Source organism: Rhagoletis pomonella, unplaced genomic scaffold (assembly GCF_013731165.1).
Source record: "Rhagoletis pomonella isolate Grant_MI unplaced genomic scaffold, Rhpom_1.0 Rhpom_scaffold_00003, whole genome shotgun sequence".
Classification (NCBI taxonomy): domain Eukaryota; kingdom Metazoa; phylum Arthropoda; class Insecta; order Diptera; family Tephritidae; genus Rhagoletis; species Rhagoletis pomonella.
In genome coordinates, this window is record NW_023458557.1 from 85041550 (window position 1) to 85063603 (window position 22054).

Below are 22054 nucleotides of genomic sequence, written 5' to 3' on the forward strand. Positions count from 1 at the left end.
GGCCTCAAGATCCTTGTGGCCGAGACTCAATAAGAGTCGTACTGAGGAAGTACCTCACACTTAACAAATCGGCAGTAAGGGATCTTATCGGTGTCATCACAGGGCGCTGTGCTATAGCACCAATGTTCCAACGATGGCGTATACCAACAAGCTACCTCTGCAGAAGTTGCGGGATAAGGATGAAGAGGAATCGATTCGCCACATCTCATTTCAATGCCCAGCTCTCCAAACAAGGCGTATCAAGCATTTGAGATCACACTAGGAGAGAAGAGGTTTTCGAAGAGGGTTGCCACCTGTTTAAAATGTTTAATTAAATTATGGTATGGTAATAATATAGTAATGCGGGTTATGAAGAAAGCAGAAGTTTCATTTAAATCTCGCGTGGGATCCACACACAACTTTTTTGCAAAAATATGGAAAACCATAGGCCAATCAATAAAAAATATTTATTAAAAACTGGAAACTGGGGGAGTCGCTAAAGCTTTTGTCCATTTTCCTCGTGGCCCAGGTACCAGACTATTGCGGCAAACTGAGGCATGAGGGAGTGAGTTGGAACGATATCATCCGGTAGGGAGCGGGTGAAAGCTCCATTGACCACCTGTGATTCAGTCTTGACGAGATGGGAACTGCGCAATGCAGGTTTCGCCAATAGCCCATAGTGGATCGGCGTGATCTAAAAGGAGCTGCTTATGCTTCTGCAGGTGCCAGCCCGATCGAATTGACGATAAAGTAAAGCTAAAAATCAAAACTAATCTTTACCGCTATAGTTGCCTGCAGGATGATGATATGGAATCCTGAGTACCTTTCGAGGACTGATATTAGCCGTCTGAATATTTTCGTGTTTGGCTCGCGGCATTACATCGATTATATGGTGGTATTACAACCTATACAATGTGCCAGTGGGTCTCTACATACATAACTGGGGACGATCACTGTTTAGAAAATGTCTTCCACATTCTTTGGAATAGTTTTTCTGACTCTTCTCAAATGCCTACAAAATGTATATACTCTTAGTTTAGGTTGATTTCAGTGACGGACAATGACCAGAAGTACCATAATTAATAACGAAGATTGACAAAATAGTTTCTTTGTATTTGTATAACGATACGGTACGATAAACGTACTATTTGAATCGGAAAAATAGTGAATAGTGAACACTATCTGTACATTAAATATACCATAAATGTGTGTATGCAAATGTATTCCACAAGGAAATTAGTCGTATTTAAATAACTTCGCTGGCACTTCCTCCCCTTCCTGGAATTCTGATAGCAAGCTTTTGATTCTTAATTATAGAAACTATGCGAATTCAAACCAACACAGTTGTATGTCAAATGGCTTATTGCTAAATTCTCTTTTGCACCCATTTTTTTTTTTTACTGAGATGGCAGAGATGCAAGCGTCAAAAAAGTCGCATTTCACTTAGCTTTTGATGTAAACGTAATTCAATTAAACGCGAATAGATTTTATGTCGATAAAGTTTTCAAAGCAATCGCTTCATTGCAGCAGCAGCAACAGCTAGCTATATACTTATGTATGTATATGCACATATTCGTTAACTGCATATGTATTAGGGTGGTCCTTAAAAATACCAGCTTCTAAATTTTGTATGGGGCACCCTTCTATTTTGTTCTACGTACATAATATAGAAATCCACAAGAATTAAAAAAATTAGGGGTTGCAAAAATTTTAATTAAAAAAAAAAAATTTGACAAAAATTTTGACTTGAATTCTAATAAATTTTACATTGAATTATTGAAACTTATTCGTATAAATTCATCAGATCGCTAAATTATGGCTAATCAAAGTAAAAATTTCTTCGAATTCTTGCGATTAGAAAAATTAAATTTATTCAAACACAGGTGGCGACTCGTAATTTTTTTTCTTAAATTTTTGAAGTTTTCGTGGATGCCTTTACTTTGTACGTAGCACAAAATAAATGTTGCCCCATGGCGTTGATATTTTAAATACCACCCTAACGTGTAAGTTTACATATTGCATTTTATTAATATTTTTTTTGTTCGATGAATTTTAAAGAATGTTAAACACGCACACTGTTGAGCACATCACACAAATGTATGTACCAATGTACGCACTGTACTCGTACACAAATATTTGCATTGCAGGCGACTTTCGCGAAAAGAAGTCTTACATACACACTCAATCATAAATAACGGGTGATTTTTTAAGAGCTTGATAACTTTTTTTTAAAAAAAAACGCATAAAATTTGCAAAATCTCATCGGTTCTTTATTTGAAACGTTAGATTGGTCCATGACATTTACTTTTTGAAGATAATTTCATTTAAATGTTGACCGCGGCTGCGTCTTAGGTGGTCCATTCGGAAAGTCCAATTTTGGGCAACTTTTTCGAGCATTTCGGCCGGAATAGCCCGAATTTCTTCGGAAATGTTGTCTTCCAAAGCTGGAATAGTTGCTGGCTTATTTCTGTAGACTTTAGACTTGACGTAGCCCCACAAAAAATAGTCTAAAGGCGTCAAATCGCATGATCTTGGTGGCCAACTTACCGGTCCATTTCTTGAGATGAATTGTTCTCCGAAGTTTTCCCTCAAAATGGCCATAGAATCGCGAGCTGTGTGGCATGTAGCGCCATCTTGTTGAAACCACATGTCAACCAAGTTCAGTTCTTCCATTTTTGGCAACAAAAAGTTTGTTAGCATCGAACGATAGCGATCGCCATTCACCGTAACGTTGCGTCCAACAGCATCTTTGAAAAAATACGGTCCAATGATTCCACCAGCGTACAAACCACACCAAACAGTGCATTTTTCGGGATGCATGGGCAGTTCTTGAACGGCTTCTGGTTGCTCTTCACTCCAAATGCGGCAATTTTGCTTATTTACGAAGCCATTCAACCAGAAATGAGCCTCATCGCTGAACAAAATTTGTCGATAAAAAAGCGGATTTTCTGCCAACTTTTCTAGGGCCCATTCACTGAAAATTCGACGTTGTGGCAGATCGTTCGGCTTCAGTTCTTGCACGAGCTGTATTTTATACGGTTTTACACCAAGATCTTTGCGTAAAATCTTCCATGTGGTCGAATAACACAAACCCAATTGCTGCGAACGGCGACGAATCGACATTTCACGGTCTTCAGCAACACTCTCAGAAACAGACGCAATATTCTCTTCTGTACGCACTGTACGCATTCGTGTGGTTGGTTTAATGTCCAATAAAGTAAACTGAGTGCGAAACTTGGTCACAATCGCATTAATTGTTTGCTCACTTGGTCGATTATGTAGACCATAAATCGGACGTAAAGCGCGAAACACATTTCGAACCGAACACTGATTTTGGTAATAAAATTCAATGATTTGCAAGCGTTGCTCGTTAGTAAGTCTATTCATGATGAAATTTCAAAGCATACTGAGCATCTTTCTCTTTGACACCATGTCTGAAATCCCACGTGATCTGTCAAATACTAATGCATGAAAATCCTAACCTCAAAAAAATCACCCTATTAAATACACTTGCAAATACAATTAGTGCAATTGTTGAGAAATAAATTTCGCAAAAAAATGGCTTTAAGTGAAATTTTCTATGATTTTTAGTTTATTGATAGCACACTTAATTTTAATTAAAGGAGGTCTAAAATTTGGCCTAGTTTTTAAATGACTAAAAAAACTATATTTATATGTCCAAACACATCTAAATAATAAAAAACTGATGCACAGTCCTTAAACGGCCGAAAAATTATGTCTAACAATTAAATTAAAAAAAATATGTCCAGTCTTCGAACTACCAAAAATTTATGTCCTGTTTTTAAATGGCCTAGTCTTTAAATAAACTAAAAATATAATAAATAAACTAAAAAACTATGTTTAAACCTCAAAAAGTGTATGCCAAATTTTGAAATTTCGAAAAAGTTGTGCCAAATTTTTCAATTACAAAAATTGCATGCCCGCTTTTTTAATGACCCAAAATTTATGCTACGTCTTTAATAATATGACTAATATTTTAATGCGCAAACAATAATACCCAGTTTTTAAATTACAAATATTTATTTATTGCCAGTTTGTAAATTTCCAAAAATTGTTGTATAGTTTTTAAATGGTTAAAAATTATGGCTAACATTTAAATAGACAAAAACATATGTCCAGTTCTAAATGATCAGAAACGCAGATCGATTCATTTCCATTTTTTAAATTACTAAACATTTTTACAATCATACATTTTACATTAAAGTCACGAACTGAGAGGGACATAATTTCGAATTCGGAAGTCAACCAAATAAGAACCCCCCTCACATAAGCATTTGTATTTTAGAATTGTACAAGGTTTGGCACCCGACACGCAAAAACCCCTTCCAAAGAAAAATGTCTACATGCCTCGGATTAATAGTGTCCTGATGGTGTAGTTTTCAGCAGAGGTTTGGTACAAACAGTGGCTCAAACAAATGACCACGTGTTGATTATTTTAAAATATTCGTAATATTTTTCAAGCTATTTTTTTTTGTAATTTTTCTATAATGCCAAACCAGAGTTTCAAAATTTATACAAAATTTAAGAAAATTCAAAAATTTGCATCAAAATTTAACCTTAATCTGAATATTTAGAACATCTTTGCGTACGCAGTTTTATAGCTCATACAATTTTAGTGAAGTTTCAAACGGCTAAAAAATCTCGTTGATTTTTAGAATTTGTTTTTTTGTGACGAATTTTTCAACTTTTTTTTCCATATAAGCATGAATTTCTTATGAAATAAAATGCGGGAGACCGTTAGCAATAAAATTTCAAAAACCAGCGCCAATTTTTGTAAATTGAAAAAAATGTTAAAAAAGTTGAGATTTTGATGAAAGTTTGTTGAATTTTCTTAAGTTTTGTATACAATTTGAGGTTGTGATTTATATGCCTTGCGTTAAAGCTTGGAAGGTATTTTTACAGAAAAATAACATACAAAATTTCGCTCGAAAAATGTTACGAATATATCTTCAATAACACAGCTCAACGAAATTTCGAAATTGCCTTCTTAGTTTTTTCAACCACTTTAAATGTAGCATTTTTTTTATGATTTTGGGCTCTTTGACCGATTGTATGAGGAACATGATCTCTAACCAGTCCTACCTAACCTAAGTTATTGCAAAAAAAAATGTGCTGAGTTCACCCAAAATCATAGTCCGATGCCATTTAAAAAGTGTGTGGAAAATAAACCATCTTTAAGGCAATGGGCTATGGTTGGGGAAATTTTTTTTATTTATTAGACCTTGCGTCCGAATATTTCACTCTATAGACAGAGGGCTATGTCATAGATGAAACGCAAAACCGATGACCGAACACAGAAACAGAACGCAGTATCCCGGCCGGAAACTTGCTCCCACTGCTCATCGAATTTTTTCAGTTGATTTGAATAAAGTTTTGCTATGTAAAGGTCAAAACACTGTGAAGTAAAACCGAAAGAGGGGGATCTGGCTAGGCCTTACGTGATAAGCAGCCCGTGTATGGGCAACAATGCCAAACGTTGAAATGTTTGAAATGAGCGCTTTTATTATTTCCAGGTCCTGGTAGTGTAAAAAGTGCGTGGAGTTTTTTGTTGCCTTCCTTCATTAATAATTTACGAAATTAATTTATATTTGGTTACACATACATACATAGTCTGCGGTGACACTTAGTAACTGTATTTGACCTTAGGAAGTAGAGATGTACATACATACATATGTATATGAATAAACATATGGGCACGTTTTCATTCCAGAGTCCCCTGGTTTTAATGACCTTCTTTACTATTTGCTATTTGTCAAATGCAAAAGCGTACAAAGATTATGTACAGAATATACAGACCCACATGAGCATGTGTACCCTGCAGCGAAAAACCAAACCAATAGGTAAAAATAACAGTTCATTAACTAGTATGAGCTAAGGGGATGGCTTTACTGTTTGACAATTTCGAACAACTCTGCTTGTAAGTTAAAAAAAAAAAAAAAATTTATTGCTTTTCATACCAATGTTGGCTGCGTCGTCGCCTGAAGACTACCGTTTCTGGTCCTCAGATCGCAGGTTCGAGTCCGCTTGAAGGTGGATAGGATTTTTCAAACTAAATCCATGTAAATTGATGTAAAATATTTCAATTTAAATATAAATTACAAAGTCGTAAATGTAATTTAATTTCATAAGAAACCTAAATACATAAATACGTTTACCATAAAAACGCATCTTTCTTAAAAAAAATAAAAGTTAAAAATTTACCATAAAAATTACATTGCGACTAATAACTGTACCCTGGCGATCAAAAGTGAGTGCGTGGGGATTTTAGTCAAATATTTGCAATGTTTTTCAAACAATATTTTTTCTGTTAATGCTTTCTAAAAATACGGTCAAACTTAATACATAATTCAGAAAACTTCAACAAATTTTCATACAATTTTTTTTTAGAAAAAGTTTGGGTATGCAGGTACATCGATTATGAAATTCTCGTAAAACAAGTTCTAACGGGCTAAAAAATCGTATTGATTTTTAATATTTTTTTTTTGCTGACGGCCTTTGTGTTTTTTTCAATATAAGTAACAAGTGAAATATTAATAAAAATTACCAAATACTCATTTTTGATCATCAGTGCATATATTTTTCTAAAAAAAAACAGATAAAATTTAAAAACTACATACATTACATTTTTAATAAAAAATACAGTAAAAAAATTGTCGAATCTCTGATCCCTCGAATCGCAAGCTGGTGCTTTGCTCTGTGGACCACTGCTACTGATAGGTGTTGAATCACAGCCAGACATTTGACATCTCGTAGGACCACATGATGTTAAAAATATCAGTCGCAAACATTGAAAATGTATAGAAAGTGAACTAGTTGGGCTGAAACGGAAACTGGTAGCTGTCTAATTCACAAATAATAGTTTTCCTTGAAGGGTATGTACAACGTACATAGTAGGTACCTACGTACATACACAGAAATGCGCAAAAGACCAGACATATTCGCACAGACGTGCAGACAATGAAGTGGAACTGCAGTGTAATTGAGTACAATTAAAATTATATTAAAATGTATGCACAGAGCAAAAGACAGAAACTGTGCGAGAGCGAGTGACACTCCCATACGAGCGCATTCGCACATCTAATAAGTATATACAAATAATTTCAGATGCTGCCATACTCATAAAGTCATTTAAAGCGGAAACACTTAAAATGTGTTGCCATTGCTAACGCTGCATACAAAAAGCACAACGGCGCCGCGTTGCCTTTTATCAAGCGTGACTGTTGGCTGGAGATTTCTAAGGACGAAAGAATACAAATACATACATATGTATATACGTAAATGTGCTGCTCTGCACATGAGCCCATTGTAGTGGTGCACATTGTAATTGCATTGTATGAGCCAAAAGCGGATATGCTGCCTACGTATGTATGCATGCATGCACATATGCACTTTGGTATGTATGTATATATGTGCATATTTATTCAAAGCAAAAAGTCTGCGCATTCTTTCGTGTTCCCTATCGGATCGGTTGTTCTTTTTTTAGCTGTTTGTTTTCACTCGTAAAAGACAGCGAAGGAAGTGCAGTGGTGGCTGAGTTAAGGATGCTACTGACAGAAGTGCACTTCAGACACACATATTTCCACACACAGGCATACATAGTACGTACAAAGGCTTGCAGCAATTGCATATTCAAAAGCATACCAATACTAATACATATAAAAACATATTCGCACATACATACTTATACATACTTGCATACATAGAAGCATACACATGGCATTTGTAGATATGGATTGTATAATGTATTTTACAATTTCATTTAACTGCCAGCAGCGCTTCAAGAAATTATTACATCGTAAATATGGCTACACGATTATGAATGTGCAAATGCTTAACCTTACATACACATACACACACACACACACACATACATACATAGTACATCTATACACTTTCATTTATATGAGCTCTTGATGAAAATTGCAGTGCTGTTCACGCATTCATACTTATGTACATACATACATACACTCACAAGTGCTTATGCATACAAAAGTGCTTAGTTGTGGCAGTGCAGTGAGTTCGCGACATTTTACATACATATGTACTATATACTTAATTGCTAAAAAGGAGCATGAGCAAAATGTAAACGAAAAAAAAAAGAAACCTTGAGAAATTAACTTCATTACATCTGCTAGTGCTTTTAACTAAGTTTAAGTGGATTTTCATTGCAGCATTTTAGGCGTATGGCTTTAAGTTGCGCATAGCATATACATAATTTACACAAATGTTTGCCAGGAGCTTAAAGCCTGGTGCTTTGCGGTTGCTTGAACTACAATACATGCATACTTACGCGGAGGGGTTTGAAGCTTTGAAAAATGTAGTAGAGCTTTCGGTTTTGCTAAAAACAAAAATGTGAGAAACATGTTTGCTGTTAACATTAGGGGTTGAATTTATATGTAACTCTAATTATTTTGGCAGTTTTAAGTTTTCTGAAAATTACTTGGGAGCTTTCAGAGATGAAAAGAAGCTGATTATACCTACCACTAGGCGTAATTAGTTACGAGTCTTATTGTAAAATATGAAAATTTGTATGCGTAACACTAATTTCTACTAGAGCTTTAAAGCTTTCAGGATAAATTCGAAATTGCTTAAATTAAAAAATTTTGGACTTTGACAAACTATGGAATAATTTAAAGTGTTTCTAAAAAGTTTCAAATTTTCTGAAAGTTCTTTGGAGCTTTTAGAAAGGGAAACAACTTAATTTTGCTTACCATCAGGCGTAATTAGATAGAGTTTTATTGTAAAAACGCAAAGTTGTTTGCGTAGCACCAACTTTTACTAGAGTTTTAAAGCTCGCAGAATAAATTGGAAAATATATAAACGACAAAAGCTTGGATTTTGGCAAAAGTTGGAATATGTATCTTCAAAAAGTTTTGCCAAAAATATTAGTTTTAGTTAAGGCGTAATTGGATGGAGTTGTATTTTAAAAAGTTTTAAAAGAGCTTTTAGGCTTTAAGAATAAATTGGAAATTTTGGATTTCAACAAAAGTAGTAATATGTTCTATCTAGTTTTAGTTAAGGCGTAATTGGATGTAGTAGTATTAAAAAAAGTTGTTTATGTAACACTAACTTTTAAAAGAGCTTTTAAGCTTTAAGAAAACATTTTAAATTTCGGATTTTAACAAAAGCTGGAATATCTTCAAAGAGTGTTGTCGAAAATTTTAGTTTACAATCAAATGTGCGCTGAAAGCTTTTCAAGTGTTAATAAGCTTTTATTTCAAATTAAATATGAAGTTGAATTTTTTTAATTCTTATCGTAAAATGTTTTGAAGTGAGTGTTACAGAATATCTTTGGAAAATAAGCTTTAAGCTAGCTCAGAAGCTGAAAGCTTAAACTAAATATACGATTCAATAAAAACTTTTACTAAGCGATAGCTTTAATTCTGAAAAAGTTAAATAAATGCGAGACAGGAATAAAGCTTTAAAATTTTCCCTTCGAATTGTGGAGGCATTTTAACAAAAGTTGGGATATTTATAAAAAAAGTTTCAACGTAAATGCTAGGGAATTTCCTTTCTTGTTCTAAGCTTTAAGCCGGCTCAGAAACTGAAAGCTTCCACTTAATGGATTTATACTTGAAACTTCAACTTAGCATGTTATGAGAAAAGCTTTAATTCAAAGCTCCAGAAAAAGTTAGACCTTAAAAGACAACGATTGAAGCTGTAAAGCTTTCACATCGAAAATATGAATTGCGAAGATATCAAGTAAATAGTAGCCGGTTAAAGTCGTCTTTTTAGTTAGATTAAAAAAAAATTTAATAGCTTAGTGCGTCAGTATATTCCTATTTCTACTTATAATGTTTCCCAAAAGTATAAATTCAATTCCGAAGGAAACTTCAATTTGAATTCTAAGCTTCTTCGTTGGAAATAGTTAAAAACCTTCCTTTTAATATTATTCTGCAACTCTTGAATTCTTTAAATCAATAGTTATATAAAAAATTATAGCGTTTCCAAATAACTATTTTCCAACTACTTACAAATGTTGTTTAAACTTTAATGAAATGTATAGATCTCAAAAGCCTAAAGGTTTATCCTGGTGCTAGTTGAGATGTTTTAAGTGCATTGCATAAAATATTTAAATACATAACATATATAGCACACTAGTTAGAAAGAGCTTAAAGCTTTAAAAAGCTTTATTTTGAAAAAGATTAGGAGTGCCGCAGAAGAATAATTTTAGTGATTTACCACAATACAACACGATTTACCAGAGCTAAACGTTTAAACAACTTTTCTCAGTGATATTGTAGTGCCGAGGAGTGCTTAGATGTCTAGTAGTGCTGGAAATGAGGTTTTAAGTGCATTACATAGAATATTCAAATACATTCACATATATGTATACATACCACACTATTTAGAAAGAGCTTAAAGCTTTAAAAAGCTTTTTAAGTGTCATATGCATGTAGAAATGTTGGGTGAGTGATATTTCTTTTAGAAAATGTCGGTTAGGGGTGCCGTAGGAAAAGAAATTTTTTTGATCAACAAGAGCTTAAAGCTTAAAAAAGCGCATATCAGTGACATTGGAGTACAAAGAAGTGATCACATATGTAGTAGTGCTCGAAAATATGCTTTAAGTGCATAAAAAATAATATTAAAATACAGTTGCATATGTGTGCAGCATCTTAGCTGGAAAGAGCTTATAGCTTTAATAAAGCTTTTCAAGTGATATAGCAACCAAGAAAACGTGCTCTAAGTGCTATTTATTTAAGAAAATACCTATTAGGTATGCCTTAGAAGGCATTATTTTTGGTGATTTTTAAGAGCTAAAAGCTTAAAAAAGCTTATTTCGGTGATGCTGCAGTGCCGAGGGGAGCGGGTGCCTTGGGTTCTCGTTACGTGCTGGCAAAGATGCCTTAAGTCCAATAGATGAATATACAAATACAGTTACATACATATATACAAATATAACACATTAGTTAGAAAGAGCTTAAAGCTTTGAAAAAGCTTTTCATTTCAGAACATATAAAGGCTGTCGTAGAATAAAAAAAAAATAAAATAATAAAAATTCTAGTCAGTTCAAAGAGCTTAAAGTTAAAAAAAAAGCTGAGTTATACTGCAGTGCCGTGAAGTGCTTAAAGTTCTAATTAGGTGCTGACACTGAGTGCTGAATATACACATGTGATCATGTTTTTTTTTTGCAAAAGTTTGTTAAAGGTCAAAGTGCTAAATAGGTGTTTTAAGTGATTTTTCCTCTCTAAAGGCCGTTTGCACCATGTCTGGTTAATTCTAACCCCCAGCTAAACATCGTTATCGACACCCAGCATATAACAAGTGATCGATAAAGCAGTCGATGTGTTTAACTGAAGGCTATGCCTCCAGTTAGTGCCGAATAGACGTGGTGCAAACGGCCCTAAAAGAGCGATGGGCGGATAGAGCTTTTACCCTGCAGGCGCCCATACAAAATGTATAGAAAGCTTAAAGAGTTTTACCCGCCGACAAGGCGATACTCATCACCAGTCTTTACTCCATAAGGTTAAAACCGCCTGAAAAATTTATAACAGTGCTTAATACTTACTTAAGCTTAAAAAAAAATTACCGACTGATAACACAGTGCCTAGAGGATGCTTTAAGTGCACTTACATTTGGTGCTCATTATGAGAGATATCGAAACGAGCTACGAGCGTTTTTTTTTATGAAATAGCTTAATTAGCATATAATAAGCGAATAACAGTAAGCTTATGACTAAATAATGAATAGAAAAACTACTTTAAGTGGTTATGTAAGCAGTGCTTTTGTGAGCTTCGACTATAAATACTCAATAGCTTATACTAAGTTAGGTATTTTATTTTTTGTATAAAATAATCTTAAATAGCAATGAATATTTCCAAATAAAATTAAAATGAGTGCAATGAATAAATGTGCTACACTTAGTCATACAAGTTTGTGCATATATATGTATGTATGTACAAAGTAATTTTTCATTTGATTTATGCAGATCGATGGATATAAATAATTATACACAAACATTTCGAACAGAAAAAAACAACTTTTGCTTTGTTAAAACAAAAAACTGAATAAACAAATATGTATGTAAATAATTTACTAAATGCCGCTTGGTTTGCTAAAATTCATTGTATGTACTTTGAAAACAATAACAATCACAAGTATTTGTAAAATGAGGAATAGCAAATGAGAAATTTCAAGCAATACGACAAAACGAAATTGAACAGTGGTGGCGTTGAAAAAATTCATTTTATACAAAAAAGTTTGTGCTGCAAAAAAGTTCAGTGACAGCAAAAAAGTGCAAACATTTTTTTTCATGTCATGCAAGAAAAAAGCAGCTGCGGCTTAAATCGTGCTATACAAAATTGTAAACAAAAATTATGCTGTGCATTTTGATTTGTCAAAAAAAGTTAATTTCAGGTTATGTTCGAGGTTAATTAATAGGTCAGTTAAATACTGTGTTGGTTGTGCTTTTATTTGGTGTTATCGAAAAAACAAAAAGCATGCAAATAAGCAGTGTTATTTTGGTTTAAGAAGGCAGTGTAAAAAAAAGATATATATATATATTACATTAAGACAAAAAAGGTATGAAAATACGCTAAAAAATAGCGTTTTTATTTACATGAATAGTGTTCCAATGAATGTACATATTTTGCACTTGCCTCTACAACAAATAAAGAAATAATGAACTTGCGCATGCTTTAATGAAAATGCTTGGCGAAGAAAAAGTGCCTTAGAAATTATACAGTGCATATATTCGAGTGATCGTATGGACCTACATAGATGATAGTCTAGAAAATAATTAAAAAACTAAAGTAAAACAAGTAAAGTGCCCAACGCTGCTACTTTTCCAGATACTTGCAGCAGATTCTTAAAGCTAAAAATGCCTGCGACCGTAATGGTTATGAAAGAGACATTTCAGCACGTTTTGGCAACTTTTCTTTGTTTAAAAAATTGTTTTTTTTTTTTTTTGGAAAAAATAGCTTATTTACTATCTAAAAAAAAACATGTAAATTAAAATTTCAAACTTTCTAGAACATTTATAAAAATTCGACGAATTCTAACAAATGTTGATCAAAATTTTAAACTTTTTAATCAGTTAAATTTTTTTTAGTATGTTTTGTAGGCCATCAAATTTTAGCAAATTTGAAGTGGCTAGGACTTACCATTTGTGGCAATTTTTGGTTCATGCATTTTCTTCTATACAAAAAATTTTTTGTATGGAGAAAATGAGGAACACCTTAAAAAAAAAAAGCATAAAATCGGCGGAAAGTCCTAGCTAATTCCAAATTGCACATTGCATACTCTGAATTTTTCTGAGAAAATTAAAATCTCAAAGTTTTGATAAAGCTTTATCGAAATTTGCAAATTTTTGTACAAAGTTTGAAATTTTGACTTAAATGGTTTTTGTTAGATAACAAGTTACACTTTCAAAAAAACAATAAACATTAAATAATCGAAAGGGAGCTAGGCACACAACGCTAAAATGTCTTTTCCCTATATATATTTTCGCCATTATATGTACATTAGACTGCATCACTCCTTATACAAAAAAAAAAAATCGGTACTATTTTTCCATTGGAATTATAAAATCTATTATATTTTAAGACGTCCACCAAAATATTTCGGAAAAATATTAAGATTTAAGTGAGCTGGACCGATTTGAAAATACCTCTAAAAATTGTGTTTTTTATGAATAAAAATAGTTTCTTAAAGATTTTTTTTGAAAAAATCCCCACAAATGACCAAACGGTTTGAGCTTAAAAAATTTGCATAAAAATATTACAAAAAAAAATTTAACGGAATCGTAATGAATAACAGTTTTGGCCCAGTTATTCAAGTTTTTCGTAAATCAATCTTTGAAAAAAGTAAAAAAAAAAACAGCATCAAAAATCTCATTCTTACGATTCCGTTGAAGAGATTTTCATCTATATCCACAAAAATGGACACGACCAGTTCATTGTTAGTGATGGAATTGCTAATTCTAGTAACCAGATTTCCACGCCTCATAGGCATTTGATGCAAAGACAGAAAAAGTGATGAAAGTGCCTCCTAACGAATGCGCAACTTAACAAATCTCTCCTATCGTGTTAGTGGGCCCGAAGCGTTTCGAGCTGGTATAGTCGTCTCTACCAATTTTAGGGATAAAGACAACGTAATGTGGTTCTTGAGCGGAAAAAATTCAAAAAGATGAAAACTTAAAAACTAATTTTTCATATTTTGTTTAATTAGCTAATTGCATGGGGGCTCTGAAAAGATAAATCTAGATAATTTCTTAGTATGCTATGAACTCCTCAAGAAAAATCGGAGAAACTGTTATCTTATTAGTAATGGATATTTTTGAATAATTTTAATGAATTTTTGATTTGTATATTCTTACGCTGTTTAAATAATTATGACAATGTTTGAGGATATTTATATTAAATATCGAGCTCTAATCGCTAAAAAGACATAAGCAACATCTTTTCAATATTTTTTTTGATTCAGAAATGCATCTAGATGCTCCAGGAACATTTCTGCATAAAAAAAAAAAAAAAATAAAAAAAAATGTCGCTAACATCTTTTTGGCGGTGAAGGCTCGATATTCATAGGCCTTATACAAAAGTTCCTCCGATTGGACAGCAAAGGGTTAAGAGGCCTACAAAAAAAAAAGTACCAAACTTTTCCAAGAAGCACTATATTTCAGTATCCCCTCAAAAACTTTATGCTATCTACATATATAAAGTTTAGCAAACACTATTTCAGGTATTCTCGACGACGTTAATTACAAACCCATAGTCAGTTTCAAGAAATTCAAGATGGTGAATACAAAATGTTTAACAAAAATTCATATACAGCCTCATTGCGAGTGTCGTGTTGAGTGCAAGTCGCTTTTCGAGAGTTGAGTCGTATCGATAATTGTACGGCATTGCCTAAAATTTCGACTCGCCAAGTGTATTAAAACGGAAAAACTTGACAGCACTGGTTAGTTTTCGACGATTTTTGTCGTTTACCTATTTCTGCCCGGCAGTAGGCAATGCCAATGTTGTCGAGTCGTACAATTTAATCTTATTTACGACGTACGCATTAAGGCTGATAGTTTTTTTTTCGGAAACTTGGGCAGCCATTTTTCGGGCTATTTCGATTTTTCTAAAATCGTATCACATGGTTCATTTTCAGTTTGATTGGGCTAACCGTTTGCGAGAAATTAATTTTTTCCCGCTTTCAGTTGATTTCAGCCGCTTTAACTGCGGCGCCGACGATATGTATGTATATAATTTTGAAAAACAAACATTGAGGTTAAATTTTTTTATTGAAAATGGATAATTAGGTGTCAATGTACTTAAATTATGGCATATGTATAGTATAGGGGTCCATGTAAAAGTACGTAATGAAATTTTTAAAAGTCCTAGCAGAAGCATAATTATGTGCTATACGTGTCTGAGAATGAAAAAAAAAATTTACAAAAATTGTAATTAAATGCAATGAGTTGATTTTTTAACAAAAGGGCAATGGCAATTAGAGTTGCTGTGAAAACAATAAACGCAATTACATCGGAAATTTGACACAAACTTGCCGGTTTGTGTGTATGTGTATGTGTCAACTACTAGCAATAATTGACCAAGCCATTACATTTAAATATTTATTAAATGATAATAAAAATGCGAGACAAGTGCATGTGACAAGTAGATAAAATGCCAGTTACAATTACAATGAGTGGGAGGCAAGGGAAATAGGGAGAGTGGGGGAGGAGGGGGGGGCAAAAATCGAACAATCACAAAAAATGTGCACATGTACATACATACATACAAACAACGAGAAGATACAGTTAATTAAAAAAATATTTCGAACAAAGGAGTAGTTGATAAAGAGGGAAAAATTTGTTGTGCTTTGGGTTGCGTGTAAAATCGAATGAAAAATTTATACTTTTAATTATAATACTTTTGTTTTCGTTTGTTGTTTTTTTTTTTGCTCTTTACTACATATAACTTAGTGCTATGCCATATAACCACAAAAAATATGAAGTGTCATTTATAAATACGAATATTGCAGGTATTTATATAGTACATACATAAATATAGTAGAGTGCATTTCAAAAATCGTTTCCAATTAAATGGAACTTTTTATGCTTTCATTTTTGCTTGCTAACACATAGTTCATAGTATATATGTAGGTATATATAAAATTATTATTTTGTAGTTTTTTTCATTGATATTTGTTGCGTTTTAATGCGTAAAATGCAAAAATTCATTTGTGATTGCGCCAAAAAATATGCAATTTGTGCCAATGTAACGAGTATTTTTTTTATAATTTTTTTTTGAACACATAAAATAACAGTTAATAAAAACTGACAAAACATGAAGAACGCGAACAAAATTATTTTATAAAATCAAATATTAATTTATTAAAATAATATTAATAGATACAAAGTTAAAAAAAAAAAAATCGTTTAACAAACCACTGTGCATTTCGACGTGTGGGCGTCAGCCGCAGTGTGGTTGCAACGTACAACTTTTTTTTTTTTAAATTAATAAATCAAAGAAAGTTAATAGGGTAAGTTAATAAACAGTTATTTTTTGGGTATACTCTTTTTTCAAAAAAGTGCGAGTTGGAATTACAATACTGTTATGTATGATTTTTTTGTTATCAATAGTCCAATTCAGTATGTATGCTACAACGCGCCAACAAATCGCATCGCCAGTATAGCGAAATATTTTTGGTTTGCACAAATTCCAGTTCAATTCGCTGGAAAAACAATATTTGTGATTACAAATTTTTGTGTATTTTTTTTTTTTTTTGTTTTTTTTTCCTATATAAAACACGCTAAAAAATATTAAAAGCATTCGTAGAAATTACAACAAACTAAAGAATTTATAAGAGAAAAAATTTTTAAGTAAAATCATTTCACTGAAAAATGACAAATGAAAGCAAAAAAAACTTAAAGAAAAAATTTAGTATTTTTACAAAACTCTTTGTTATAGCAAAGCACTGAGAATTGCGATAAGCCAGTGAGCAATATAAAGGCAGAAGGGCCTGAAGTTCGTTTTTTAGAGAAAACTTTACTATGGGATGTTTGTAGGTAGTTGAAATATGTATATAAACGATTATTCATTTACATACACCAAAATCTGCTCTTCATTATTGTCCTTAATGAATAAATCCACCCGACTGTTCAGGATGGTGAGTCCAGCCGCACGTGGAGTATACATTAGGGTGGTCCAAAATAAGTAAAGTCGTAACTTTAATATGCACTCACCCCCTAGGATTGCTCTATATCTCCATATAATATATGCTTATTTTTTATTTGGAACTCAAAAAATATTTAGAGGTCACTCAAAGTGCTCAAGGTTTTCCATGTATTTTATATGGGGAAAAAAACTTTTCGTAGAAATGGTATGGAATTTTTGAAAATCAATATCGATCGATCCGAAAACTTTTCTTCCAGTAGCAATACCAAATTATTTTATTTAACCATTTTTTGATACTAAAGATTTTTTATTTATCCGTCAATACTATGAAAGAATGGTTAAATAAATAGTAGATGATGCACCTTCATTATAAAGAACGTGCGGCAAGGGACTCACAATTCACTGAGCCGATAAGGATATCTCATCTCAACCGACGAAATAGGCCTTCTGAGGAAAGTTTTAAAAACTTTGGTTTAACTACCGCCTGGCCGGCGCGGAATAATAAAAACTTAAAGTATAAAGATCGATCCGCCAGAAAAATATTGCTCAACTCTTCATATGCCACATATGTACACTAGACCCTACCAGAAAAATGAGCTCGCCGTAGACCTTCGAATCTAAATTATTTTTACAAGTCCATTGGGAAATTGTTTCTTGGTCGAATGTATGGGTCACCCTCTAACATTTTTTGTGGTGGTACATTCTAATGTACCCCCAACCCATTTGACACTAAACCTAATCAAGGGAAATCGCGGCTTTCCTGAGTACTGGGCTGAATAAATGTCAATCAGTTTTTTTTTCATCTGCTTAATAGCTCCAGGGTTCCCGGACATAGATATATGTATAGAAGGAAACAAGACAGCTGCTGGTTAGATGACTATGAGATGCGTAGTAGAAAATACTATAAATCACTATTTAGGTATCTTAGGTGATTGTCAAACCTCAAGACTAACATCGCCTACGATGCCATTTGAAACTCAATAGATCTGCAGTAAAGCTTAAACAAAAGGTGATCCATCGACTACTTTCTGTGTCGATGTCCTGGCCGCAATCGAGATGGCTTAAACGAAAACTCTCGGACTTCCACATTTGATTTCAGAGAGCAGGAGTTTGGCCAGATTAATGCTAGTAGTGTAGTTGGGAATGAGCATATCCTGGCACGCAGTCACACGCCCATCTAACTTAACATACATTCCAGGACCAGGGGACTCTCAAACTAATATAGTAGGGGGTAAGTAGCTGGACTAAAGTGAGTCTGGTGGTCCTAAAATCAAGTGGATTTGCTTTAATTTTATAATATCACTCATACGCCATGCCGAGCCAAAGTTCTGCGCTGTTCGTCAATGCACGCTTATAACTAAACTTTTTTACATGCCAAAGAGTTTCATTTCAAAGACTTTTTCGAAAATTATATCACAATACATAACCGAAAAAAACTCGAATATAAGAAATACTAAAAACCAAATGATAGATACATAATTATAACCAGAAAACACATAAAAACAATTATAAAACTAAGTACAGCAAAATGAGAATATTTGATTATTTGTTATATGGATTATGTGATTATATTAAATATGATTTCGGTTATACATATATATATATAGTATGTAAATATGTAAATATTTTTCATGTTTATGACGTTGACATCAAAAATTCGGTTGTCAGCGCGCCATCCAAACACTGAAATGCCTATAAAAAATGTAATTAACGAGGGGGGGGAATTTTTATTTTTTTATTGTATCCAAAAATGTATGCCGCATTTTTTATGTCGAGACAAAATTCAAAAAATGTCATTGTTGCATTAGTAAATTAGGATATACATAGTAAATAGAAGTGGGCAGAAAAAATTAGAACTGGAAACCAATACAAAAAAAAAACAAAAATAAAAAAATTTTGTGTTTTCGAAATTATACATATTACAGCTTTTATCCAATAGCAGTAATAGAAACAGTAATTTAAAATTTTTCAAAAAATTTTACTTTTTCAAAAAATGTGTGTGGGGAATATGAAATAACGTTATTTAACCAAAACTGTTTTGAAGTTTCAAAAAAATATTTTTGAGTTTCAAAAGTTTGTAAAATAAGATTTGTGTGGCATAAAAAAAATGCAAAAATATTAACCTAAAAAACTAAGCATTTGTTTTTGGCTCAAAAATGTGAGGTGTTAAAATTAAATATTTGGAAAATTATTTAACGTAGGTACTAAAAATAAAAAACAAATACTTTTATTTGGAATGCAGAATTTAGAAAAATTTAAGATAAATATAAAATTTAAAATAAGGAGTTATAAAATACGTAAATCCATTATGTTTGTATAGAATCTAAAATTTTTTTTTGTAATAAAATAAAGTATTTTTCTTGAATAAAAAATTTTATAATTAAATATAAGCATATTTTTTCTCATTAATTTTTAGAGTAAAAAGTTCCAGCTTTAAAAGGATTAAATTAAACAATAAAAATATTTTTATAAATAAGATTCAAAAAAGTTTAAGGTATTTAACGAAGAAGAAAATTTTGCTAAAAATCTGAATTCAAGTCAGTATTTGAAATTCTGCAAATTTTTATTTTGACAAACTAAATGTTTCGGCTTGAAAATGATTAAATTTCTAAAAAAAACCCTTAATCGAATTCAAAATATGTAGCTCAAAATTTTTAAAAGAAAATTTATATTAATTTTTAGAATATAAAGTTTAAGTTTGCAATTTTTTGAGATTCTGTAAAAAATTTTTTATTAATAATAGAATGTTATAAAAAAATAAAAATATATCTACTAAGGAAATCTAAGAATTATGTAATTTTAATTACAAACGAGTAAAAATAAATTCGCATTAATTTTTTAAATAAAAAATTTGGACATAACAATTTTGTTGAGCTTGAGGCATTTTTAATGAAAACTATTGTGGAAAACAACAAAAATTTATAAATCCACAATAGTTTTCATTAAAAACGGCCTCAAACTCAATAAAATTGTTGAATATATTGTTATAAGGCCATAAGTAACAAAAACAAATAAAAAATTTAGACATCAAAATAACTTACAAAATAAAAATTGTTTTTAAAAATCAAATGCAAAAAAAGTTGCAAGTTCAAAACTGCTAAAACTGAATTTATATTCCTGAAAAATTATTTTAATATTTTAGAAAAATTATTTTTTAAATCCATAAATAGCACTAAAAATATTCACGGAAAATTAATTAAATATTTTGAAATTCTGTTAAAAAATATATATTTTTTTAATATTATGCTAAAAAGGCCCAAACTCTTAATTAACAAAAAATATTTAATATTTTTTTTGAGGAACCAATTAAAAAAAAAATTAGAAAAAATTTAAATATGTTCAATGTATTTTATATGAGGTAAATAAAATGTTTTTATAATTTGTCTGATAAAATAATGAATGAATGAATTTAAACACATAGGGACACTTCCCCAAAAACATCTTTTAATGTTTGAGAAAAAAATGGCCCAACAAAAACTAAATAAATTTCATTCATATACTTTCAACGGGGTTCCAAATTAACAACAAAAAAAAAATCAAAATTTGTGTTGAAATTATATGCATTATAGCGAAAAATTCGTGATTAATTTTTTCAAAACTAAAAAAATACTTATTTGCGAAACACTCGCTTACTTATACATACCATCTTCATGCGTGCGCACAATAATCGGATGCGAACGCGGCCCATCGCCCACTGAGGTGCCGGCCAGCGTCCAAATCTTGTACTCGGTCCAACGTTTCAACTCGTCCAATACGATGTGAGTCTTATTCAAGGTTGTTATGGTGGCCTCACTATCGGCACGACCCACCTCAACAAAGAAGACCTTATAGTAGATGATGCGACCGTTGGCGCGCTCCACTGGCGGTGGCAGCCAGGATACGGATATGGTGGTGGGACTGGTGGCGATGGCAGTGATATTGCGTGGCGGTGCACCTGGTACTAAGTGGAGGAAATCGGAACGGAATGGAATGGAACGTACAAGTTTGGTTTTCGTTTTTGTTTTTCAGTTTGATTTTTTTATGAAGTTTGTTGTGACATTTGTTTTGCAATTTGGTTTGGTTTTTTTCATCAAATTGTGTGGTAAAAATTTTTTTTTTTTTTTTTTTTGGTTTTTTGGGTTTTGAGTTATTAGCGGTGGATGAGTTGGAGTCGTTTGTTGGTTCGATTTATGTTTTTTTTTTGATGTGGTTGGTAGCAGCCAAACGGTAAATTTTTTATTGTTGTTGTTGTGGTTTATGTGGGTATGTGGTTTAATAATATTTATTGTTTTTTTTAATAATAGTTATATTTTATTATGTTGTAATTTTTTGTTGTTTTTTCCAGCATAAGATTAACGCAAACGCAAAAACATGGATCGCAAAAGCAACGCAAAAGCAATGAAAAGAAATGAAAAAGAAAAAAATTCACATACAAATTAGCAAATGATATTTTAAGTAAAAAAAAAAACATAAATAATCAATACAAATTCAATGCAAAGAACTTAAAAATATAGTAAAAATAAAATTTATACAAACTTATGAATATTTATAATAATATTAAAAAATCACCAATGGTTTATGCAAGTTTCAACATTTTCAGCATTTCCGGAAATTTTAAAATTTTTCAATTTCGTCATTTTAATTAGGTTTTGCAATTTTATTTGTGTTATTTAAAAAATTTTGCGCATATTTTTTGGTTCCTTCTCATTTAAAACGCTCTGGTTTTAAAATTTATCTAAGTAGTTTTTTTTTTTTTTTTTTGGGGAGGGGTGTTAGTGCTCTTCAAACCATAAAGCGGTAAGTAAATTTCATTTTTTTTTCTGTTTCATAAAATCCACATTTAGTTAGCTTTTCTCCTTTTTGTATATTTGAAATAAAATTGAGCTAAAAAAATTGTGCATCTAAGCTGGCAAATCAATAAAAATCAAAGTGGTAGAAAATTGTTTTCACACGCTTGCTTAATGGCTTTT

The 22054-nt window shown here is 31.8% G+C and overlaps 1 protein-coding gene across 1 annotated transcript in view; it reads right to left on the reverse strand.

The window, feature by feature from the left end:
* LOC118735705 (tyrosine-protein phosphatase Lar) overlaps nt 1-22054 on the reverse strand; it is a gene marked incomplete at its 3' end in the record, with an annotated part of 988245 nt that overhangs the window by 28722 nt on the left and 937469 nt on the right. The window contains 1 exon segment of the mRNA XM_036465626.1: nt 20749-21045. Coding sequence (XP_036321519.1) covers nt 20749-21045 — 297 coding nt within the window.